Source organism: Protomyctophum parallelum, assembly GCF_964188405.1.
Source record: "Protomyctophum parallelum genome assembly, chromosome: 20".
Classification (NCBI taxonomy): domain Eukaryota; kingdom Metazoa; phylum Chordata; class Actinopteri; order Myctophiformes; family Myctophidae; genus Protomyctophum; species Protomyctophum parallelum.
In genome coordinates, this window is record NC_139718.1 from 35,540,198 (window position 1) to 35,567,081 (window position 26,884).

At 41.4% G+C, this 26,884-nt stretch overlaps 1 protein-coding gene across 1 annotated transcript in view; it reads left to right on the plus strand.

Moving 5' to 3' along the window:
* Positions 1-3,094: 3,094 nt before the first annotated feature.
* LOC310877752 (CD109 antigen-like) overlaps positions 3,095-26,884 on the plus strand; it is a gene marked incomplete at its 3' end in the record, with an annotated part of 30,458 nt that continues 6,668 nt past the window's right edge. The window contains exons 1-23 of the mRNA XM_083791701.1: positions 3,095-3,206; positions 3,377-3,486; positions 3,813-4,004; positions 5,033-5,137; positions 5,231-5,293; positions 7,006-7,173; positions 8,176-8,265; positions 9,787-9,856; positions 10,508-10,610; positions 10,974-11,058; positions 12,039-12,137; positions 12,338-12,556; positions 12,963-13,098; positions 15,553-15,729; positions 16,129-16,210; positions 16,598-16,829; positions 17,480-17,651; positions 19,883-20,076; positions 20,287-20,442; positions 20,562-20,627; positions 22,080-22,222; positions 23,040-23,133; positions 23,648-23,750. Coding sequence (XP_083647827.1) covers positions 3,170-3,206; positions 3,377-3,486; positions 3,813-4,004; positions 5,033-5,137; positions 5,231-5,293; positions 7,006-7,173; positions 8,176-8,265; positions 9,787-9,856; positions 10,508-10,610; positions 10,974-11,058; positions 12,039-12,137; positions 12,338-12,556; positions 12,963-13,098; positions 15,553-15,729; positions 16,129-16,210; positions 16,598-16,829; positions 17,480-17,651; positions 19,883-20,076; positions 20,287-20,442; positions 20,562-20,627; positions 22,080-22,222; positions 23,040-23,133; positions 23,648-23,750 — 2,896 coding nt within the window. The 5' untranslated portion in view covers positions 3,095-3,169. The remainder of the gene's footprint in view (positions 3,207-3,376; positions 3,487-3,812; positions 4,005-5,032; positions 5,138-5,230; positions 5,294-7,005; positions 7,174-8,175; positions 8,266-9,786; positions 9,857-10,507; positions 10,611-10,973; positions 11,059-12,038; positions 12,138-12,337; positions 12,557-12,962; positions 13,099-15,552; positions 15,730-16,128; positions 16,211-16,597; positions 16,830-17,479; positions 17,652-19,882; positions 20,077-20,286; positions 20,443-20,561; positions 20,628-22,079; positions 22,223-23,039; positions 23,134-23,647; positions 23,751-26,884) is intronic.

Genomic DNA, 26,884 nt, shown 5'->3' on the forward strand with positions numbered 1-26,884 from the left:
ATACATGTCTATCTACCCTACCTACCTACCTACCAACCACCTATCTAAACATGAGCTTGACAATACAAAACTGTACTAAAGCATTGTTTTCTTTTAAAGGCTTGACTGGGATTCTCACACTACCTCCGGTGAGTATATTTTTTCCTTCTCTCTTTGTTTAAATTTAGACAGCCAAACTCTTCTGTTTCATAACCCAGTGACTCATATATGCTACGGTTGTAGTGTTTAGATAAGCTGCCATTATACAGCCAGCCAGTGCACAGGTTCACTTAACCCCTAAGAATCTGCTTGTCGGTTCTTCAGATCTCTGGAAGCTCTACAAGCCAGAGTCCTCTCGTGTCCCTGGTGGTGAGGGGCTACCAGGCTGACAAGCTCATCTTCTCCAACACCACCAAGCTCAGCCTCAACAGCAGAACTGTCTCAACCCTCATTCAGACGGACAGGTCCCACTACCGACCCGGAGATACCGTCAGAATCAGAAGCGCTTCTGTCCAGACCGACTATTCTCCATACGGAGGAAGGGTGGATATATGCATACGGGTGGGTCTCTCAGTCTGCCGTGCATGTGAGACATTGATACCAGGGGAGTTGAATAGGTTTATGTTATGGTCACCGACACCCATTGTGGGGGTTCTGCTGATGTTCCTTTTGTTTTTGATCAGGACCCCGGAGGTAATGTCTTCCAACGGTGGGATTCTATGGAGAGTCACCTGGGAATTGTGTCGGCAGAATTCCCATTGTCCCACGCCTCTCCCACTGGACAGTGGAGGATCACGGCTTCAGTCAACGTAGGCTTGCTGTATAGGAATGCATGATTATAGCATTAACACATTATTCTCGGATTATGTGCTGTTGTACAAATGACTGCTGTCAGATGGATGGATGACTTTGCAAAAGCGTGGAAAGACATTGTTAGAGTAAAAGGATGAGAAACTACTTTGACCTTCTACTCTCTTATCCTGTACAGGACATGACAGATGGAAGCTCATTTATTGTTGAAATCTATGGTAAATAATATTGTGAATCTATTACATTTCATTATTATTATTATTTTTAAACTATTACACACTTAATGATACCGCTCCTTCTAATTTGACTGTCTCACTTTTACAGAGCCTCCCCACTTTGAGGTAACGGTAGAGACTTCTCCAGTAATCCTAGTTGGAGATGACATCTCAGGAACTGTGACAGCCCAGTGAGTCATAAGTCTTAACCCCCATGTACTGTATTTCCATATGATGGCTGAGCATAATTCTGGGGGTGGCAATAGATCAGGGTTAGAGTGGCCCGTAGTGCAGCCGGATGGGAACCACAAGGTTCCCAGTTCAATCCCGGGCTCCCCCAGAGTTAGTGTCGAAGTGTCCTTGAGAAAGAGTTTGAATTGCTCCCGATGTGCCTTGCATGGTTTTCTCCACCATCGGTGTATGAATGTGTGTGTGAATGGGTGAATGTATGCATAATATATATTTGTCTGTGTGTATCTCCTATAGGGACTCTAGCGGACAACCTGTACAGGGGACACTGTCTGTCTCTGTCACATCAGCTGTGCATGGCTCTGGCCATCCATTGCGCTTGAATGAAATCAAAGAGGTGAGTCTATAGTCTATATTATGTCCAATCAGTTCCATTACACCATGATCAGAATGAAATGATCTCTCAGGGCTTTTGCTAGCTGAAGAGTTAGAACCTTGACCGCACATCCACAACATCCCCGGACCCCGGTTCAGTCCGGAACACGTCATGGATAAGATTTACTGTAACCGCTCATCCTACTATGAATGCGCACCCCCGCAGGGAGTGTAGTGTCCGGACTCGAGTCGGTCGGACCCACGGTTCTCCAGAACCACCACAAAAGGCTCTGGTCAGACTCTGCCAGTGGGCCTAATCAGCCTAAATCCCCTCCACTGTGCAATTTCCAGCCTCTGCCTCAGCCAATTGATTGCCATGTGCTGCCACGACATTATGTGATGGCCCATTTTTTTGGAATTACCATTGGACTGAGTACCAGTGCACATTATGACTACAGTAAGCCTGATCCTAGCCTCACATTAACATTTATCAGATAATCAGACCACTGGGCAGCCCCCATTCAAGCAGCTAGCATGCTAAGCAAAATCAGGCAATGCAGTGCACTGAATTCAGTTGAATGGAGTTTCAGTATCATTTGTTTAAGCTCTCCAAGACTCTGAACTAGAAATGGGGAGGCTCGGGTGGTGTACTGGGGACAAAGCTTTGCCAGCAGAAGCATCAGTGTACCTAGCAAATTTGAGCAGCGGCGGTCAAGTGAAGGAGGAAGTCATGTATAAATGGACCGCCTTGTTCTAGAATGGACTAGGATCGGCGTTTAGAACAGCGTGATCAATTAGAAACATCAGCAAACTCACTGACAGTTGATAGTGGCATATGACCATGTGGTAGAAAAAGTACTCCAATGTTTTTTAGTCCTATGCTAACATGGAAGCGACACTGATATAAACCACATAACCTGAACCAAGTTTTAAAACAAAAACAAGACAAAAAGTACTCCAATGTTTGAGGGGCGCTACCCCCTCCTATGCCCAGCTTTGTGTGTTTGTGTGTACCACATAGTGATGATTTGATTGGCTGAGCACGGAATGTGATGTATGATGATGTATGACGATAAGAGTGCCCCTCACCTCACACAAGTGTGATTTATTTTATACCGCAATGTAGAAATATTCTGAAGTAAAAGTCCGGAATTCAACATTTACTTGAGTAAAAGTACAAACATATTGGCTTCAAAATGTAGTTAATGTACCAAAAGTAAAAGTAGTCATTGTGCAGAATGTTCTGTTTCATACGTTTTCAAATGTATCTCTAAGGATTGCGACACATTCTGAGCTTTGTAGATCACCTTTTGTGTGTGTGACTTTACACCACTGCATATGACTCATGTGTCCAGCATGAACTAACTGGAACTAACGCAATGCTTTGTTTTGAATCCCGTCTTTATAAAGAGACTCACTGCATGTCTCCCTTGTGACGTTGTGTTTTTACTACACTAGTACAAGCTCCAAATAGCCTCTTCATTTTTGCCCCATGTTTTCAGATCCATGGGTCAGCACAGTTTTCCTTCAGTAAAGATCATCTTTCAGACCTCCTCCACCAATACAGTTCGGCTGGGAATAATAATGCCAGTATTATTGTCATGCAAATTACTGCATGTGTCACTGAGATCTCGACAGGTTAGTGACCTGTATTTGTTTTTTTCTATAATTATTTCTATTCTTAATAATTATAGAAATTAATCTGCATTCATTTCTATAATCAATGCCGAAAATATGCTATATTTCAAATTTGTTCAACACATTTGTTCCTATGGCTGTATATATATATATGTTTTCTTTTGTTGTAGGATTTAAAGTGACAAGTGTGGTTGATGTGCATTTTATGAAGAATGCCTACCAGCTCTCGTTCTACAATTTCCCTCATGTACCGAAGCCATCATTACATTTTGCTACGAACGTAAGTAAAAGTCATCATGTTTACAATCAAAATCAATGGCTCCTTCGGTGATCTACAGCAGTGGTTCTCAAAGTGGGGTCCAGGGACCGCCAGGGGTACTTGGAGGGGTTCCAGGGGGTCCCCAACCCGATGTGTTACCTTGACTATTTAAAAACGGCAGATATACAAGCTCACACTACAGCTTGTACAACTGCTATCTTTGGAAGGTGTTTGAATTATTATGCCAGGGTCTCATAAAACATGTTCAGACAAGTAGGGGTCGTTGACGTGAAAAGGTTGGAGAACTACTGATCTACAGACCAATGAGATATGTATTTATTTCACAGCTTAAGATATCCAGGTACGACGGAAAGCCACTGAGCCCCTCAGAGTTGGTGAGCCCAGTGACGGTTGAAGTCACGCAGAGAACATCCGAGACGGACTCCATATCCACAACGATGACGCTTGCCCTGTCCGAGGACGGGCTTGTCCACGTCAGGTTCATGTTACAGGATACAGTAGAGGGGCTTTTTATCCAGGTGGGTGCTGTTTTTAACATTCTTCCACCGGGAAGGTTGGCCATTTCAACAGTTAAAAAGTGAATGCATGTTCCACAGCCTGGTGTGTTTTGGAGAAAATTGGGGCATTGGAGAGTTTCACAGATTTGAGTGTTAAATACATGTTGGATAAACCTGATTTCTTCAGGTATCTACAACTAATGGATTATTATAATAAGGAAATCAAAGGGAGGCCCTCCATAGAAGTGAATGGTATTGTCAAAATTATTAAAAATATATACAAGGGGGAAAAGATTCGAATTATATCAGCAATATATACAACTTTGATGAGTGGCAGTCATTCAACGGAATATATTAAAAATAAATGGGAAGCAGAACTAAACATAGAAATTACAGAAAAAGATTAGACACATATGTGGAAAATGCACCAATCATCTACCAATTCACGGATATGGAGAGAATTATCTTGGAAAAATCAAAAAACACCAAAAACCAAGAGCAATCAGTTAAAGCAACAGATACAATGTTGGAGAGGTTGTGGAGATGTAAATGTGGATCACTCACATGTGTTTTGGAAATGTCCCAGGGTGGATGATTTTTGGAAAAGAATACATGATCAGATACAAAAGATATTGGGATATACATGTGACACATGTGATGTTTTGTATTTAGGAAACTTGATGGGGGTGTAAGATTCGAGGAGAGGATAGGTATCTGGTAAACATTTTATTGGCGGCAGAAAGAAAGCTATCACAAGAAAATGGGGCCAGATGGAACCTCCAACACAGGGACAATGGGAGGACTTGATTCAGGAGATACATCTCATGGAGAAACTGACACACCGTCTGAGGTTACAGGAAGAAAAAATGGAGGACAAATGGTCCAAATGGACAACATTTAAGACTGAACAGAATGAATAAGAGTATGGGGAACAGCAAATGCCTAGAAACATGTAATGTAAGGTTTGAAACGCAATGTCGATTTAATTTAATTTCTTTTGTCATCAATTTAACCTTGAGTCTCTCATTTTGATCTGTTGTTGCATGCAGGCCAGTTTTATGTCCGGTGCAGAGACTTTGGAGCTCTACAGTGGCCACACGTCTCCTAGTGGTTCATACATTCAGATCCTAGCTGCCAGCTCCTTTCCTGCACAGGTAAAGAACGGATAGATATTGAACAAATATCAATGTATTTATGAATACGTTGCAATGTGAATTGACACTTTTAACTGTGGCATTTTATTCCAGGCCGGAGTGCCCCTTGCAGTAGTTGTTGAGAGCACTTTTCAACCCAGAGAACTTCACTACGTGGTATGTTTTGGTCACATCTAACTTAACAGAGCACATACATAAGTTATCTCCGTTCATGAAAGGGTTATCTCATTTCATCTCCGCCTGCTTATCCGACGTCAGGTCGCGGAGGTAACGGTTCCAGCGGAGATTTCCCTTTCCTCGGCCACATTGGCTAACTCTAATTGGGGCATCCCAGGGTGTTCCCAGGTAATCATGGAGATAAAATCCCCCCATCTGTTCTTCGGTCTGCCCCGTGGTCTCTTAACCTGCTGGGTGTGCCTGGAAATCCTCCCTGGGGAGGTGCCCAGGAAAAGTCATCTGTATTAGATGCCTGAGCCGATGACCCACCGCCGTTGGCTCCTTTCCATGTAATGGAGCAGCTGGCTCTGCTCAGAGAGTCTCCTTGGTGACTGAGCTTCTTACCGTGTCCCTAAGGGAGATGCCAGCCACCGATCTGAGAAAACCCATTTTGGCTGCTTGTATGCACGATCTTGTTCTTTTGGTCATGACCCACATTTCATGACCATACTGCAGGTGAGAGTAAGAACGAAGAATTGACCAATTGCTTTATCTCAATTGTGTGTTAGGCTGCGCAACAGTGACACTTGGTGATGAAAAAAATGGTATTTCCGTGCTTAGACATACATACAGACACAGAGACAGACATACAGTACATACATACACACACACATTGCTGCGTATAGGAGTGTCTAGCACCACTCAAAAATCACTGTATCGGTATATCAGACTCCTCTGTACAGTTACATGAATACGGATTTTAATTTGTTGTTTGTGCATAATAATAATAATAATAATAATAATAAAACTTTATTTGTATAGCACCTTTCATGACATGAAATGCAGCTCAAAGTGCTTTACAGAACAATGGAGAATAAAAGAAAAGCAAGGCAACGACAGTAATGCAATACAGTGAGGACATGAATAACAAAAACTAAAATAAAAACAACTAAAAGATCAATTAAAAGCAATGTTGTAGAAGTGGGTCTTGAGCTGAGCTTTAAAAATGTCTACAGAGGCTGCCTGACGAAGGTACAGAGGGAGCTTGTTCCATGCCGACGGCCCGTAGAAGCAAAAAGCTGCTTCCCCGTATTTTTTAGTTGCCATTTATTTAGGCAAAGCGAGCAGGCCAGCAGTGGAAGACCTTAGCGGGCGGTTTGGGACATATTTAGGCAGGCAGTCATGTAGGTAGGAAGGTGCGAGACCATTGAGAGCTTTATAGACAAGTAAAATAATTTTAAAATCAATCCTAAAAACAACCGGAAGCCAGTGCAGTGATGCCAAAACTGGAGTAATATGTTCTCTCATCTTAGTTCTAGTTAAAACTCTGGCTGCTGCATTTTGGACAAGTTGTAATCTGTCAGTTATTTTCTTAGGCAGTCCTGAAAAAAGTGCATTGCAGTAATCAAGCCGAGATATAATACGGTACAAACATACATACAGTAATACAACAATACAAGAGATACAGTAAAGATACTGCACACAGTGCACAGTAGGCTATACACAATGTTGAAGAAAGAGGAGCCTGTCAGGGGCAAGACATTGTTTCTTTTTGTGCCAAGTATTACTTGTAATTGCCTGGTATCACTTTCCAGATGGGAGAATTTGATCGACCCGATTGTAATCGGCACTCGGAAGAATTCTAAGGTTTTGCTGTTTCTCTCCAAAAAGTGCTGCAAGCTGGCTTATTTTTTTCTCTGCCATTTTTCCAGGTCAGCTCGAGAGGTCAAGTGGTGGCAGCCGGAACAAAGACTTCTTCATCCTTTTCTCTGACTCCAAAGACGTCTTGGTCTCCCGAGGCCTGTATCACCATCTACTGTTTCGACCCTGAAGGAGAGATCGCCAAAGATTCAGTTCATGTACCCATTCATCAACTCAATGTAATTTTACTCATCATGCAATTTACTGATCACTGAATATCCAGTGGTATTTAGTGTGAGAAATATACATCCAAACTATATTATAATGTACAGTAGGCTATATACAGTACAAACTAGGTATTATGTATTGGCACACAACTGACTCGTTTTGGAGCTAATGCTTCACCAGATAATTGTATTTGGAATGTATTTAAATAATACATTTAGAGAACATATTTAGGGATGCTTTTCTAACCTGTAGGTGTTGGTTTTGATTTAAAAATATATTCTTCTTGAGTAAAGCCTTACCTTGTGTGGCTCTGGCATCACATGGTGTTGATTTGCTTACTACTGTACTGGCTTGGTTCTTGTTTATTGATCTGTCTATAGTTTAGGGGTGTCTGGGTGGCACAAGGGTCAAGTTCCACTGTGGGGTTTGATTTAGTGTTGGCAAATGTCAATGTGGTTTTAGTCGTAGCCTTTTGAATACATTTTCATTTAGTCTTAGTCGCATTTTAGTCACCTGAAATGTATTAGTGTTTGTCTAGTTTTAGTCGACTAAATATCATACGATTTTAGTCGACTAAATCTACAGTTGATTTAGTTGACTAAAATGTATTCTGGCAGGCCAAAACATATTTATATAAATGATTTTAAGCACAGAATCAAGCCATCCTGGATCCTGATGATTCATGACCATAAAACATTTGATTATGTGAAAAAGAAAAACATGTAATCATTATTATTATTTTCACAGAATAAAATGTTTTTTGGTCATGATTCACCAGTAACCTGGATGGCTTGATTCTTGGCTTAAAATAATTTATATGAATATTTTTCGGAAATTTCTATGGGTGTGGATTGAACGATGGAACCAGAAAATGACTGCCACTCCTATGCCCTATACACATGGATGGGAATTGACATATTGACCAAAATGACAGAATGATTAGAGATACAAATACAATACTATTAATGGTCTGGTGTTAATATCCGTCGCGCGCTGTGTGCCATTTCCCTCAGATGCCTCTAAACTGGAGGAGTGACAAAGCCGGGATAAAGGACCGGGTGTTCCTCGCTGCCACCGTCACTGAACCCCAGGTAGGAATCTTGGCATGACTCGTCACTGACAGAATGTCCCATTGACCCATTTCTTTTGCTTTTTGTTTTCTTTTTTAGCAGACTTCACTGAACAAATACTGTCACACACTCATCTGATCCACAAAGGCGACTGAAAAAAGGAGAGGTCGCACAGCTCGTAGTCACGATGCAAGTTTTTTTATTTTTTTTGTTTTTTTCTTACCAACGTTTCGGCAAACAAAGTTGCCTTCTTCATTCCCTGAAGAAGGCAACTTTGTTTGCCGAAACGTTGGAAAAAAAAACTTTCATCGTGACTACGAGCTGTGCGACCTCTCCTTTTTTCAGTCAATTTTATCTCCCGCGGTCAGCACCTCTTCACTACTGGTGTGCGCTCCAACCTCCTTGTTTGTATGATCCACAAAGGCAAAATACATTCTTCATGAGACTTTGAGACACTGGGAAGATCCCCCAAAAAGTCAGGCCTTAGTGGAAGAATGCAACACAATACAGTGAATGTACTGGATCTGACAAAGCATGTCATGTTTTTTGGACAAAAGGCTCGATTTTATGAAACAGAAACTCAACCTTTTGTGTGTGCAAACATCCTTAAACATAGATAACGGTCAGATGTGGGTGATTTCTATAAGTTTATGGTTTGACTGCAAATCTATCATATAATCTTCATACTGTCGCATAATCTGCCAATTTTGACTGCTCCCCAAACAAGTGTTTGAGACGTTAATGTCAGCTACTGTATTAATTCATCATTTACAATTCAGGCATTTAGCAGACGCTTTGAACCCCAGAGCTGTATGGCTACCAAAACAACATCATTTTACAAATTCTGTAAATAGCTTATGAAACACAACGCTTTTGTGTGGGGGCTCCTTTGACGCTGTTTCACAAGATTAGAACTTGGCCTCACAACATTTTCATGTCGTGTAATTATATTTTCTTCAATCATCAATGATCATCATTAAGAGGTAGTAACACTGTAGCATCGCTTGGGACCGGTCAGACTGGATGTAATCTATCCGTCGACTGCTTTGTTCGGGGGTGACTTTGCTGTTCCTATGAGCTGGTAACTCTAGTGTTTATGATGTGAGGGCGGGAGCTAGACCTGTGGGTTGTGGAAGAATACATAATGCCCAAGGACAAAGCCACGCCACTTAGGTTTGGCTGAGGGTGACCTTTTAGTGGCTTCATACTGCTGGCAGGTTTAGTGTGTGCGTGTCAGAATAGACCATATTGAACCTGAGCTCATCCTAAGCCCCGTGGAGATCACGTCTTGCATCACAAGTCGAGATCTGACCTGTATTTCAAGCAGGATTCATATTTCACAATGTAACGACAGCACGGACGGTGACATTCTACTAACTGTATTGCTTTTATTATCATGTCAGAGATGCACCGTGCACGGCTTAACCTCACAATGAAAATGTAAGTCACGGCTTTGTGTTTATTCACAGCCACAACAAAGCATGTTTACGGCTCAGGTTTACGCGTACTGTACTGGTGACTGTAAACATCTGAACTGTCTCTCACCTACTGCAGGAGTGTAATGTCATGGTGCTGACCGACGTCAGGCCGCATAAGACACAGCAGACTCACGAACATGAAAAGGGTATGATGATTACAGTATGTTGAATTGTCATAAACAGTCCTCATGTGTAGATTTTCATGTAGATTTTGATTCACATTTTTGCTCTATGCATTTTGTTGACGAAAATAGCGTGCTCTATGCACACACACGCCATTTTGTAAAGAATTTGGGCCCCTTCCCTGCTTCCTTCACAGGTGTTACCGATGATACTAACGAAGGCTCTGTTCCATTCGGTTCAAACAGTCAGGGTGCTGCTATTGTGTATGTTGGCTCACTGGAAACACTCTGCTATACCAGTAGCCTGGATAATAAGCCAGACACGAATCTGCCGTTGGCAAAAGAAATAAGCCTTGTGGTATGAGTATGGCTTATTAGCCAGGCTACTACACCAGTGGGTCTCAAAGTGTCCTTGAGTGGGGTCCAAACGGCCCTGTATGGGTCTGTAACTCTGAGAGTTATGGGGGTCCTTGAAATGATAAAGTTTGAGAACCACTGCACACTAAATTGAACAGAGCTTTATAATTAGTATCAGACATAAATGAAGAGTTATTCTGTCTGCATATAGCCCTCTAAAAAGCAATATATAGTTTTGTTTTGGTTCCCTCTTCTGGAGATCAACCCAAATTGCAAGTATTGTACACTATAATAACTGCTCTTCTGATTCTCCTTTAGGTCCACCAGAAGAGGATATCCTCATGACAGAGAACTACTGGAGACAATGGCTGGAGCAGCTGGGGTCTATTGACACATTGCCACAGATGGACACTGACACTAGGTACTGTAAGCAATCGTCACACGCGTTCTATGATGCTACAGTGTATGTCACTCATTTTGGGGGGGGGGGAAGGGAGCTATTTTACTGATTTGGGACAAGGGTTGAAATGGTACATAAAAGTAATTGATTTTAAAAAGTAATCGATAATGGAAGTTATCCAATAATAATAATAATCTATCCCTATTTTGGGGCAACACAAGCGTGTTTTCTTATGTTTTGCACAAGTATGATGCTTAAGTGCTTAATTGATTATTCGATTTATCGAAAAAGTAATCGATAGAATAATGTAAGAATAATGTAAGTAAGTAAATCAATAACAGTTGCAGCCCTATTTGGGACTGAGCACTCCTTCTCTTGTACCAGGGTGTGGGAAAGTCTGCAGGTACCCAAAGCACATGGCATCAGGTTTCGGAGAGAGGTGGTGGGGAGCGCACCTGAGCCACAGGAGGTATGTACAGCAGAAACACATTTTCTATACACAGGTTTGAGATCGTTCGCATTACAGTTTGAAGTGAGGATGATGATGTGAATTGTGAAATAGGTGGAAACCTCATATGTCCAAAACAGTTACTTTTCAGGATTCAAATTCAAAAGCAGCAGATTGACAAGCTCAAAACAAGTTCCTTCGTGTCGCATTTCAATCTTGCAGATCTACTACTTCGATTGTGTGATGCTGTAGTTAGTGTAGTATAATCAAGTTACCATAAAAAAATTAATATTTAATATGGGTAAGAGATTTCTGCCCGACAGCAACGACATGTAACGGATGCATTGAAGTCGACCCCAAGACACTCGTGTTGGAGGGGATAGCACTATAGTGCTGCACTATTCTAGCTCAAATGTGAATCTCGATTTTCCCTCACCAGAATTGAGATTCACATTTTTTCCATGAAGATGTTTATTGCCTTTAGTCTGTAGTGTTGGTGCTGAACATTACTACATTCAAAATGTGGCACCTGGAGCCAACTACTGTGGCTTTAAACAAACAGTCAACATCAATGTGCTTACTTAAACTTAAACTTCTTCTTAAAGTCTCTCTCTTGTAGTAAAAACAATCGTGATCTTTTTTCAATTAATCGTGCAGTACCATCTATCGCCCCTCAAAAAGAGGGTCCCATAAAAGTCAATTTTATGGGACCCACACAAAGTGACACGTTCTAAGCTTGTAGATCTGCTATTTCAGCTTTGTGTGCCTGTTTTCAACATGAAAACGATTGACGATTATGACAAAATGACGATTATGTAATAATTGTGACACATTCAGAACTGTTCAGGAGTAATATTTTAATGTATCACCTTAATTGTCCACTTGTACTTGGTGAATGTCAATGTCAGTGGTGTAATAGCCATAGCCAGCCACCCATTACTGTACACTAAGCCCTAAGTTACTCTTGAGTTTGATTTATGTGTCCTCCTATTATGTGGCAGAACTTATCCTTGTCCCTGGATGTCCCAGCCTGCTTAGTCAGAGGAGAGGAAATTATACTAGAGGTGAAAATCTTCAACAATCTTGAGCAGGACCTGGAGGTTTGTGAATAAAATTTACCTCCACTATTTTAAGTCATTTTTGTACTTGCTTTTGATACTACAGCGTGAAAATCTCTTGAAGGTGACTCTCTGTCTAGTGTACCATACCATGAGTCCATGAATGATCCATTCTTAATCTTATTTCCCCTTTTCTTCCCCACTTTCCCACGTGTTTTTTTTTTTCCTTCTTTTTTCCGTAGGTTGGCCTACTGGTAGAGCAGAATGAGGCCTATGAGTTTGTCCTGGCAGAGCAAGGAGAACTCGCTGTGGTGAACTCGCGGATAGTCACTGTGGGGAGCCGGGGCTCCACTTCGGCCCTGTTCCCCATCCGACCTGTGACTGTGGGCCAAATGGAAATATCTGTGGATGCTGTGGCAAACGAGGCCTCAGCCAAAGTTGTCCGGACTGTGCTCGTGAAGGTAAAACACCACTTAACTGACGGATAAGATCTCAGATTCCAAGCCCAAAAAACTCGGCACAAGCCATCTATCCAATTTATCTAACTCAAACTAAGCCCCTGTAAGCTTTGGTGAATGTCAAATGGAACACAATTTCTCCCATGGATTTGCAACGTATGAATAACGCATTTGTATTCAAATCTTTATTCTGTGCATTATGAAAGCAGTAGGTTTTATTTAAAGCTGCAATCCAAAAATCCTTATTTTTGTTATATTAAGTTTTAAGTTAAAAGCTACGGATTGCATGTTATAGAGTTGTACCGTCCTCAAGACCCCTACATTAAAAGAAATTAAAAAAAGAAAACGAACCTTGAATAATGCAGTTAATCCTATGATAACATCAAATCATGTCCATGTTGCCATATAGCCTGAGGGGGTTGAACAGTACCATTCGGAGACCGTCTTCCTGGAGCTGATGCGGCAGAACCATTCCAGGGCCATCTCCTTCGCCTTCCCTCCAGATGTGGTAGCGGGCAGCCGACGGGCTCACGTGGCAGTGGTTGGTATGTACTGTACTTCGTGTACCCTCTCTGTTCTTCCTGCTTCTACTATGCCACTTCCATTTGAGCACACAGCTAAATCTTGCGCCACCCCTAAACCTATTGCCTTTTTTTACTATTTTGAAAAACCTTTTAAAATGTTACAACGTTCACAACGTGTAACAACGTTCACAACGTGTCAATTCACAACGTGTCAATGTAGATCGGCTAGTTGAACTATTATAAAATGGGGTTTTCCAAAATAGTAAGAAATGGCAAATAAATGTAGGGATAATGGGCAAGATAGGGCAGTTTTTGTCTTTGTTGACCGGGGTCCCCCAGACTCTATACTAGGTACACTCCTTTTTCCCCTCTACAACAGTGGTTCTCAAACCTTTTCATGTCAAGGACACCCAAATGGATGTATAGTTGTATAGGACTATATGTCCTATATTGTATAGGAACCCCATCTGAAAATGTCAGGAACCCCCATAAGAGAAGATATATCCAAATTATTCATAATCTTCAATATTTTCCAAAACCTGCGCTCTGATTTTCTATTTCTATTCTATTTTATACATTTATTGTTTTTTAATTATTGAAAATTATGATTTTTTAAAATATCTTTCTACACCAAAATATCTCTTCACTGAAAAGAGCCAAGAAAACGTGACGCAATGCAACGCGTTGTGAGCCTGTAGATCTGCTATTTTTTACGAATGTCCCATAATCGGGAAGCCAGGGTTCATGTGGTTCATTGCGTCCCGTCACAATATGTACCCACTTTTAACTTTGGATGGGGGAGGGTGGGCCGCCACCGCCCGGAGACTATTTGGGTCTTGAGGATGAAAAATGAAAACGATAGCTATCCAAATGCTGAATGTTTACAGCAGGCAGATTCAGGACAGCTGTCTGGTTAGTTGGCTTCACTCCGCCCAGGTTGAAGGGCCCAGGCAAGCAGCAGGTTTTGGCTGGTGGAAGCTGAAACTCATTGTTCCCGTGTTTGATGTGATTGTCGGCTTTACTACGTATAATGCAGCAATCAAGACTGCATGGATGTCTGTCTCTACTTTTCCGTTTGTGTACCGTGTCATTTTCCATCCATTTATTTGTTGCATCCTAAAACAGGATGGAGAGGGGCCTTCCTCCAATCATGATCGAGCAGAGGCCTTGGTGTGTGTGCTGTTGGCCTGTTGCACATGTGCATGTGCACATCTTGTTACCGGGACTGGGGCTTTTTCCGAATCACCCAAATCACTGAATGCTCCTTCAATCTTCACCTTTTATTATGCATTCACTATCAAGGACCACACCACCAATGGAAACATTTAACAGGTTTATTGATAACAGGATAAACAGGATTGAACATAGTTTCACTCTTATCTCTACACCTAGTACAGAACATGGACAATAAAATAATTCTGGACCATATCAGACAAGACCATATCCGACTAACTCATGGCTCACAATAAAAGTGTTCTTATGTTGGGGTCCTAGAAATTCACGGAATTTAGAGCCTTTTATTAGGTGCTAAGTACTATACAGAGCGACTAACGTTTCGACCTTGCGGTCTGAAGATCGCAAGGTCGAAACGTTAGTCCTGATAAGCCTGTGCCACTGTTAAGGTGTTATGGATATAACTTTGATAGAAGCTTTAAACTCATTTGTATTGTTGAATAGTGTCTCACACCTTCCTCTTAGTACAACCACAATACAACCTAGATTCTCTGTGGGGTTCAGTTCAGGCCAGTTGGCTGGTCAGTTAAGCACAGTTGGTGTACTGACCATGGTATTTCTGATGTGTGGGAGGCTAGCCTTTGCATCTGGCAGTCTCCGAGAGCTCTCGACCTTTGTTAGATAAATCTATTGATTCATTCCACTCTACCCTTGTTGGAATTAATCATACTGAATTAAGGTATACTTTAGTTTAATTCCTGCCACAACTAATTGGGAGTTCTTGCAATAAAAATAAAAATAAAGATTGAGAATCACTGAATACTATTCAACTACTCCTAAATCTCATTTAAATGTAATTTGTGCACCATTGTTGCCCATACTTGATTATATAATAACCCACAATAGCCTACTACTATTTCTGTATCAAACCACAAAGATGACATGAAATTGAAAGTATTTAATGGAACACCACAATAGTTTAATGCGCATAGCAACCTGAGTAGCGCTTAAATAGAAAAACTGGGATGGCAAGTATATTTCTTTTTCACATGTGTTCCGTAATTGACAATCTCCTCTCAATCTGTGTCCTCCTCAATGTCGCATATTAACAGATTATGGCATTAAACGACACATGATCCATTATATCAAATTATGACCTCTGGTCTATTTGGTCTTTTATACCATGCTTCACAGACATGAATATGCCTACTGTGTCTCCAAGCCATACTGTATGTTGCATAAGCATAACAAACAAACATATAAACCATTGCCTTCCTGTCTCATCTGTATCACTACACACAGGCGATATCCTCGGCCTGTCCATGAGCAACGTGAACCATCTGGTTGACATGCCCGTTGGTTGTGGGGAGCAGAACATGATCCACTTTGCGCCGCACATCTTTGTGCTCAAGTACCTGGAGAAGGTGTCTCAAGACAATGAGGAGAGGAAGGAAAGGTCCCTGGGCTACATGAGGGAAGGTATAGTCGCTTTTCATTATGACGACACATTGCCGGGAAACAGATTCCAAGAAATGTATAATGTCCTTATGCGTGTTAACGTATTGAGTATTCAACAGTATAGGCTACAGTGTACAGAATATGTCTCATGGACGTTAGCCTAATGGGGCCTAGTTTTCCACAGCCCATAGTTTTCGACAGGTAAGCTCAGCTGAAGGTAAAAAGGTTAATTGTGGGTGTGTTTGAGTTGTCCATGTTGGCTCACGGTGATACACAAAAACACACCCACATTTAATGCTATTTATTTCCTTCTGCTGTGTTTGTCAAAATGTCTGCTGTGTGAAGGGTCTTCTGGGGTGGAAGAAATGATCAGTAAGCTTCAGTGTTTACTAATATGACTGTGTAAATCCTCCTGTTTAGCTTATCAACGACAACTGTCCTTCCAGCGAGACGATGGCTCCTTCAGTGCCTTTGGAGCCAGTGACACCTCTGGCAGCACATGGTAGGTTATCAAAATACCAGTTTCCACTGTTCGTAAACTGACAAGGCACATATTTTGTGTCTGTTTGATTGAGAGCATGTGTATGTGTCTATATGTATGGCACTATCAATGGAAAGTAATGGGAACATGTACAATATGCTTCCTCTCACGTATTATTGTTGGCCTCTAATCCCTGCTCTCATGGATTACAGTTGTCAGTCTTCATCACTGCTTTCAGTCATTGGATTCCATAGCGTCAACATGTCTTTCTGTAAAGGATAGTTTTACTTGTTTGCGGGCCGGTGCCTTTTCTGTATTTGGGATCCCAAATACAGAACAACATTTTCAGTCGTGAAACGTGAGATTTGACTTAGCTTTAACGGCTCTGCTCCCTGGCGGGTCTTTCAGGCTGACGGCCTTCGTACTGAGGTGCTTCCTCCAGGCACAGTCCTTCCTCCCCGTGGACCAGACGGTGGTCTCCAGGGCCATGGACTGGCTGTTGAGCCGCCAGAGTCCCCAGGGAGAGTTCATCGAGGTGGGCAGGGTCATCCACACGGAACTGCAGGGGGACCTAGAAGAGGACCCCGTGGCGCTCACCGCCTACGTTCTGATCACGCTGCTTGAGGATCAGACCTATGTGGTGAGGAAGGGGAATGTGTTCATGCTTCAAAGGGGGGGTGTGGGGGGGGAGTAGAAGAGGCACCGGTGAAATAATACAAATGTTAACACAATACACAGGCCTCTATAGTCTCCCAGAGGCAGCCTATCATGAAAAAGTGTCCACTACGGTCGTCACTGCAGCCGTTAGTAAATGTAGTCCATGTGCTTTTCAAGCACCTATAGCAAAGAATGTGAAACCAGGGCACACTGACTTGTACTGTCTGTCCCAATCTTCCGCCGTAGCCTGAAAACCCACCTTTTCAGACTCCATCATGGCCCATAGCACTTACCCTAACCCCTTAGATAGCATTTCTGTTGGCTTAGATAGCATTTGACACAGACTTATAGCATGTTATGTAGACAGCACTATAATTGTATTGTATATAGTCATAGCACGCCATAGTACATATGTATAGTATAGTACTGTACGTAGTAAATATGTATAGTTTATATGTATAGTGTATGTATAGTTTCATTATATAGATATTCCACTGTTACTTTCTTAGCTTACGCATGTTTCATGATAAATGCTTTTATGTGAAGTATTCCCATGCTTTTGTTCTTGCTTAAATGTAAGTCGCTCTGGATTAAGAGCGTCTGCTAAATGCCTAAATTGTAAATTGTGTGCAGGACACGTTCCGGGTCAACGTGAGCCTGGCCACGGCGTACCTGGAGGCTAAAGTGCTGGACGAGGGGCTCCGTAACTACAGCCTGTGTCTGGCTGTGTATGCTCTAGTGCTGGCCAACAGTCCCGCCTCGGACAGAGCCTTGGCCAGCCTCACCGCCAGGGCTGACACGAGAGGTAATGTCGTGTGAATTATACAGTTTATCAGGAAATGCCTGTGGCTGGTTAATAATACCCATCTCCATTGATATCTGAGGAATAACTATGTAATTCCAAAACGTGTGTATCTTCATTCAGAGGAATAGCATTTTTTTACCCCTGTTAGCAAATCGTCACTATGTCCAAAACGTGTTCAATTTCAGAATTCAAATTAAAAAATCACAACCGTGTGAAGTGAGGGGCGCTCTCATCATCATACATCATCTCATTCCGGCCAATCACATCCCATGTCCAGCTTTTAATGTTACACTATGATGTAAAACTGTCCATTCATTATCAATGGCATTTAATGTTTGTGTTAGGACAATGTTTGTGTTTACAATTACACGCACACTAAAATCTGGACATAGGCGCCCCTCAACAATAGCAAAAGTAGCATATTGGATCTGCTACTGCTGATGCTTTTGTGTGACGCTGTAGCATGACGAACAAACTATGGGTATTAGTGGTTTCTGCCCAAACGGAAACGAGATTGGAATCAGCCTTACATCATGAAAGATCAGCCTTAAATCAGGAAAGATCTATTCTATCCCGGAAGGTGTATAGTATGTCATGTATGATAATGTCCCCATGATACTGTGTGACAGTGATTGATGGTAATGTGAGTCAACAACAGTGTCGCTGTGTACACATTGTAAGTAGCCAGGTGAAATTGTAACCACTGTTACAAAGTGATTCACATAATGGAAAGGAGACTGAGCTTCACAGATGGGTTTCTGTGCAGCCAGGGGGCAGAAAGCAGCACTCTTTTACAGCATATTGTCTGTCGATGGAAACCTCATACCGGTATATGTCCAAAACTATAACTTTTTCAGGATTCAAAAGTAGCAGATAATTATGATCAAGTAAGGCATTAATTTACGAGAAAACACACAAAGTTTCCGCCCGACAGCAATGATATCTGGAACACCGTCACCGTGGTCATGCACTGCAGCTGTAGCTCAGCGATTCCCACCCTGTGGGCCATATGAGGGTATTGCAGGTGGGCTCCCAAATAGCAAAAGCAAAACACTACAATATTAATAATATAACATTGAAAATGTACTCATATAATTGGTCATCACTAATGTTCATGATAAAATACAATCAAATTCTACTGTGTCTCATAGGAAGGCTGTGGGCAGTTCAGAAAACCGTCTTCCAGTGACATCATCGTTGGACAGATATATTTTTAAAACAATATTTCGATTATTTTTATCATCGTGAGAATAATGGCTTCCATTATTGCATTGTAACGTTTCGTTAGCTTGGATTCCCCATCGATGATGTCACTGGAAGAAGGGTTTCTAAAACTGTCCAGTCATCCTATGAGACACCAGCGACGGCTCCAGAAAATTGTGACTGGGGGTGCTAATGCATGGGGGGGGGGGGTTAAGTCTCCACCACCCTTCCTTAAAACTTCATTGTGATGCCGATGAGTAGGAACATCCAACTCGGAAAACACAATGGATGAACGTGCTCTGAAAGTGCACGCAGCTCACCTATCTGTGGTCAGCTGGTCACTATAAAGACATTCTAGGGGGCCCTGATCCCCAAAAGGTTGGGAAGCGCTGCTCTAGCAAGCCGACTGTAATCACGCAGCGCTGATTATAGTGTGTTTCTTCCAGCCCATGTGGTTTCGCCCCCCTGAATGCATGCATGCACGCACACAGACACACACACACACACACACACACACACACACACACACACACACGGTGATGTTAGTAAACATCCGAACATGTAATGCAAATAATCATGTAAAGAAACAAGAACAAAGTAGATAATGTGTGCTGTACAAACAAAGCCAGCAGCATGGCTCCAACATTAAAAAAAAGGTAACCTACTGTATAAAGATGTTTATATAGGTGCTGATTGAAGCAGTGGACTGATTGAGCTCTTCTGATTGAGGGAGACTGTTCCAGAGTGGCCAAATGAGCCAAAAGCCAGGTCAATACATAACATTTATAAGGCTGGAACAAGGGATATACAGCACAGCACCTGGGTGAGATTTGGCAGGCAGAAGTGAGCATCTGCTGCACGTCTACTCTATAGGCCAGGCTATACAGCATGCCGTTACCGCACGCACGTCACACTACTAGGGATGCTGTTTAATCTGAAGAACATTGGAATGCAATTTTAATGTATGAAATACGGTTTTGATATTGATTGATTGTTATGTATTACCTTAACCACATCACTCCATGCAGATGGGGTCATGTTGTGGACCACTGCCAGTGGCCTGGTGACAGATGAGAGCCAGCCGCGCTCGGCAGCACAGATCGAGATGTCCACGTACGTGCTGCTGGCCTTGTTTAAGCGTGGCAAGGTGGTGGAAGGTATCTCCATCATGAAGTGGCTGTCCAAACAGAGGGACCATCTTGGTGGCTACGGGACCACACAGGTGGGGATAAAGGCTTTTCAGTTTTTGTTTGACCTGATTATCCCTATTCTGGACATATAACATTTGCTGAAAATGTGCCAAAAACGGATGATTATTTGCGGAAAATGGATGATCATTCTGCGAAAAGTGCAGATTTACCTATAGCTCACAACACATTGACGCTTTACTTATTTTTTTACACAAACTGATTGATTGTGTTTTCTTTCCCAGGACACGGTGATCGCCCTGCAGGCTCTGGCCGTGTTCGCTTCCATCAGCGGGGCCAGTGCCATCGACCTGCGTCTGAGGATGACCACCTCATCCTCTGCTCCAGAATCGTACTTTAGCATCAACGCCTCAACCTACCTCAACTACCAGAAGCACGAGGTGATGGGACGTGAATGACAAAATCAAATATCATGATATATATTATATTTGTTTTAATCAAATGCCTCAATATCGATTATATTGTGATAATAATATACATTTGTATTTCACTTTTTCAGATTGATGCGGAAAACGACCTGCGGATAGATCTCTATATGGAAGGAAGAGGATTCGCCTTGTTTCAGGTAGTTATACAACTACTTGAGTTATACTACTACAGTATACAGCAGTGAAATCTGGCCTGTAAATGTGACATCTATAAATTGGTATCGTGACTTCATACATTGTCGGATGCATGTGTGCTTAAGTTATTATTATCATCATCACTTTACCCAAAAACTGTACAGCTCTAGTGGAGTTAGTAGGGTTTTGAACATTTAGTCTTTTTGAGGGGCGCTAGCCGCACCAATGCAACCCCTTGCAACAAAAACATTTTAAGGACATGTCACACCAATGCAACTCCTTGCAACTGCCATTGAGGATAATGGTGTCATGCAACTGTACATGCAACTACTTGCAACCGTTTGGAGTTGGGTATTGCATGGCGAATCATTGGTGCGGTTTGGGCCTTAATGTTTGTTTAGAGCCTAATTGAAAATAGCCGGTTTCCAGCCAATCTATGGACTTTAATGTTTGTTTAGGTTAGTTATGATGCAAACTTTTATCAGTCAAGTCGATGGACTTTAATGTTAGTTTAGGGCAGTAAATGACAACGTAAGACGCCATCTGACTGATATAAATACTGCCCCATACTTCACAAAAGTGTGCTTGTTTTTTTCCATCTGACTTTGCCAGTCTAATCAATGATGGAAATGTATGTCCATCACACTTAACTGTACTGAACATACAATGCTGAGGCAAAACAGGCCGATGCAGATGCAGTGCTATAATGGACTGCAGTCATTCAACAATTAACATCTGGAACGCATTGCCTTCATGTCCTGTACTCTTGTGCATGTGCATGTCAAGATAGTATCAGGGGGGGAGTCTGTGTGTGTGTGTGTGTGTGTGTGTGTGTGTGTGTGTGTGTGTGTGTGTGTGTGTGTGTGTGTGTGTGTGTGTGTGTGTGTGTGTGTGTGTGTGTGTGTGTGTGTGTGTGTGTGTGTGTGTGTGTGTGTGTGTGTGTGTGTGTGTGTGTGTGTGTGTGTGTGTGTGTGTGTGTGTGTGTGTCAAAAGTCAAAATTATGATGTGCATGGGGTGAAATTAGTAAAACAAAACCAGCTTTTGTTTTTCTTGTCATGTGTGGAAGAAGGCATTAACCACTTAGGCTTATGTAAAAATATAGCCGATATAGCCGAATTTCAGGCTATACAATGCATCACGATGCGATGCGTTGTGACTTGTGAGTTGGCCGATCTTTTCTTCACTTTAAATTAACAATTTTCCGAATTTACATATAAAAATATATATAGCCTATAGTTTTTCTTCCACCTATATGACATGCCCAAAATAGGGACTAGTCCAGGTTGACCGCAGCTTATGTGATGAATGAATCACACATAAGTGACGTAATTAGACCTCATAAAGGTCCTGTGACCGCAGCCACGGACGGGACCTAAAGGCAGTAAAGTGTCCCGGAGGCCAGCTGTGCAGATGGTCTCACCACGTTCTTAAACACGTTACTGATTTAATCCAGATCAACGTCTTCTACAACTTGGAGAGCAGAGTGTTCGCACAGAGCCTCCAGCGCAACATGGACAACGAGGCCTTCTCTTTGAACGTGAGCGTCTTTGATTCAGAGACGGACCTCGATCACATGCTGGTGTCTATATGCACGAGGTAAGTGTCCTGGCCTCATCCTTCCTCTACTGGTTTGACTCGGGCCACTGGTTGGCCTTGAGTGATTTCAGGAAAGCACATTTTTATACACAAATGCCCATTATTATTATTTTTAAGTCAAACGGGGAGCAAGACATTTTCATGTCTTTATTAAGCTGGGGAAGAACCGCTACTGAAAGTGTCTCCGTGGAAATACAAAAAGTACCGCCCAAGGAAGTTGCCTTCATGTTTTGCAGAGCTGTTATGGAAATCATGTTGTGATCATTTTCTTGAATAACACTGCTTCTGGGGGATGTCCCAACTTTCAGCTTCTCATTTGGTAAAAGCCTGGTAGGCCTAAAGGACTAGGCTAGTCCTTTAGGCCTACCAGGCTTTTACCAAATGAGAAGCCTGGGAACAAGTTTGTTTTTATCCTTATCATCATCATGGTGAAGGTGGTTAGGGTCTGTATCCATAGAGCGTAGTGGCTTTCCACAATGTTTGTCCATAACAAGATCCCACAAACATAATGACTAACAATAACTTTATTGGACGTCTTGGTAGATGATTATCTTGTTTGTCCACAGAGTAAAATCCTATGTTAATTTATTGTTTTGTGACTCTGAAAGTGTACAAATGTAACATTTACTGGTCCACTCTCTGAGTTAAATTAACACTGACTTTATAGTACAACGAATATGCCAGAAGTCATACAACTGATGTCTCTCTCTCTCTCTCTCTCTCTCTCTCTCTCTCTCTCTCTCTCTCTCTATAGATTACGTGAGAATCAAGGAATATCTCAGACAGGCATGGCCATCATAGATGTGGGGCTTCTAAGCGGCTTCAGTCTGGCTCCTCAGGACCAACATCCAGAAGTTTTGATCAGAAAGGTGGATACTTCCCCTGGGAAAGTGAGCCTCTACCTGGACTCAGTAAGTCTGTTTGCATCATTCTTACTAAATTATGTCTATAAATGCACAGAATCTCTGTATGTTTCTCCCACACCCGGATGACTGATCGCCAAGTGGGACTGCGATTGTCCAGAAATATCTATTAATCCAGTGGTTCTCAACCTTTTCAGGCTGTGACCCCCCCCAAAAAATGTCATGTTTGAACTGGGGACCCCCACTCTGATAAGCACTAGGAATGTATAGGAGTTGAAGCATTCAACTCTCGTTTCCACAGCAGATCTACAAGCAGAACTCGCAAATCGAGGCGTTGTGAGCTTGTCGTTTGGCTGTTCATATAGTTTGTTTATTTATTGACATATCACCGTCGTGGTGGTGCTTACCACCTCCCAAGCATGGAGTAAGAGCAACATGCATGGCTGGCGTGTGGACATGGTCTTTGTGTTCACGTTGGAGTGCTAACACGATGTGGACGGTAATTATGTTAACGGAATCCGTGTCAACCATTCACTTCCTGACCCTGTCTGTCTGTCTGCAGCTCAACACAACCGAGGTGTGCATTAAACTTTCACTGATCCGAGACTTCAGAGTGTCGCTCGTCAAGGACGCTGTGGTGAAAGTGTACGACTACTATGAACCCAGTAAGTGACCAATCGCATTCAGCTTGATATTATTATTATAATATTAACAAAGTATTGACAAAACCATGAAACTAGACAGTATCTATTCTACACACTAAAATCCTGGTGTCAATTTAAAGGGACCAGGCACTCTATTTCCGTCCATGCTAAACCCCTTATCCCTAAACTACTTTGCTTTTCTTTTTTCTTTTTTTACTATTTTGAAAAACATTTCTGAATTGTTAAAATAGCCAATCTATGAATCTACAAGCTCACAACGTGTCGATGTAGATTGGCTATTTTACCCAGCAAGCCAAATGACATCATGATGACGTTAGAATAACGTATGATGACGTCTTCCGGTGACGTTCATGACTAGGCCAGATCACAGCCCATATGGGGATGATCTTTACGTAATTTCCAGGACGTCTTCACCAGTTTAAATAATATAGCTTATTCTGAGCCAGATCTGACTAGTTACTTGCGCAAGCAGAGCGCGCAAGTAATGTGATCGGCCTGGTCCATTTGTCGTGACAGCCGTTCCGCCATTTCAGGACCCCCCCAGAAAAACATCAAATCTGTGCCCGTATTGCTGGACCAATGATGACGAAATGACCATATTTCTTACGTCATCATTTAAAGCTAGTCATACACGTATTTCTTACGTCATCATTTAGAGCTAGTCATACACATACGTGTATGACTAGCTCTAAATGATGACGTAAGAAATATGGTCATTTCGTCATCATTGGTCCAGCAATACGGGCACAGATTTGATGTTTTTCTGGGGGGGTCCTGAAATGGCGGAACGGCTGTCACGGTTTTTGGACCAAAGTGACCACAGAATACCGCTAATCAACTTACAACTACACACTTTATACAGTATAGAGTATAGAGTATATATGTATACATATATAGTATATGCCTATATACTATATATATACTATATATATTTCTTACGTCATCATTTAGAGCTAGTCATACGTATACTATATACATAATCAATAAAAAATAATTTACCAAATTGTGCCTGATCTGCTGGGAACAGAGTACGTGGTGTGTATGTAAGAAATATGGTCATTTCGTCATCATTGGTCCAGCAATACGGGCACAGATTTGATGTATGACTAGCTCTAAATGATGACGTAAGAAATACGTGTATGACTAGCTCTAAATGATGACGTAAGAAATATGGTCATTTCGTCATCATTGATCCAGCAATACGGACACAGATTTGATGTTTTTCTGCGTAAGCCTCAAATGTGTGTGTATGTGTATGACTAGCTCTAAATGATGACGTAAGAAATACGTGTATGACTAGCTCTAAATGATGACGTAAGAAATATGGTCATTTCGTCATCATTGGTCCAGCAATACGGGCACAGATTTGATGTTTTTCTGGGGGGGTCCTGAAATGGCGGAACGGCTGTCACGGTTTTTGGACCAAAGTGACCACAGAATACCGCTAATCAACTTACAACTACACACTTTATACAGTATACTATATATATACTATATATATTTCTTACGTCATCATTTAGAGCTAGTCATACGTATACTATATACATAATCAATAAAAAAATAATTTACCAAATTGTGCCTGATCTGCTGGGACTAGAGTACGTGGTGTGTATGTAAGAAATATGGTCATTTCGTCATCATTGGTCCAGCAATATGGGTACAGATTTGATGTATGACTAGCTCTAAATGATGACGTAAGAAATACGTGTATGACTAGCTCTAAATGATGACGTAAGAAATATGGTCATTTCGTCATCATTGATCCAGCAATACGGGCACAGATTTGATGTTTTTCTGCGGATGAGGAAAAGATATAGAGAAAAAGATATAGGTGGGGGAGTTATGTTTGCTATAAAAGAAGATATTTCCATTGAAGAAATTCCAACTGAAAGCAGGATATTAGAGAAAGTAGAACATATATGTATACATGTAAAAGATAAAAATCTATATATCATTCTTATGTACAGATCACCTAAAACAGAGCTTTCAAAATTAAACACATTTCTCGAATACATGGTACAGTATATATCATCTCCGACTTCTGCAATTTTGATAATAGGAGATTTCAATGAAGACCGTAATACTAAGATAGAAAGAAGTATAAAGACCTACATGTCAAAATTAGGCTTTAAACAATTAAATACAAATCCAACTACAGATTACGGAAATATTTTAGATCATGTATATTTTAACAAATGTGAAAGTATTATTATAGAAATTGAAGTTAGAGACACATATTACTCTGACCATGATTTAGTATTAATATCACTATAGTCTAACATGAAATAGATTTAAAATTAAAATTAAATTTTTAATTCAGTTTATATACTTTTTTTTATAGGCGTTTACATACATAAATTAGATAGGTAGTAAATAGTTACACCTAATAATTACACATTTCAAATGTTCCTTCACAGAGATATTGAGATTCCACCGTTTACAGAAAAAGTATACTGTATAACATATTTTAATTCAGTTTATATACCTTTTTTTTCAACACATATAAGTGATTTATTTTTCTCTGAAAAAAAAAAGGGATCCAGAATATATCTACAACGATAAAACAGTATTTCTTATATAGATAGAAACTAGAATCATACTTAATACTAAATGTTTACATGTATAGTAGGTAGCAAATAATTACATCTAAACATTAATCATTTCAAACATTCCTTCACAGAGATACTGAGATTTGGCAGTTTACAGCGGGCGAAAACATTACATGCGCGCTCTGCTTGCGCACTAGTTGGCCATTTATGGCCTACTAGTGTGCAACAAGCAAGTATGCACTCGACAGAGTGCAGTTCTAGTTATGATATATGACTTAAGTTGATCTTGCCTCGATCAGACTCTCTTCTAGTCTTGGTATGACTTGATCTGGCCCCAATCGAGACGTCACTAATTCGTCCAGGGTTTTGCTGGACTTGCTGGGTAACTAGTAGTAGTAGTAGTTTAGGGATAAGGGGTTTAGCATGGACGAAAATAGAGCCCCAAATGTTTGCCGCTCAGTAAAGATGGAATCCTGGGGTAGATATATTGCACTCGATTTCCAGGCAGTACTACTTGTCGCCCAGCAGGTGTCATATATCTGACTCCAGGTCAAAATGTCTCAACAGAAGAGTATAGTAGGTAGA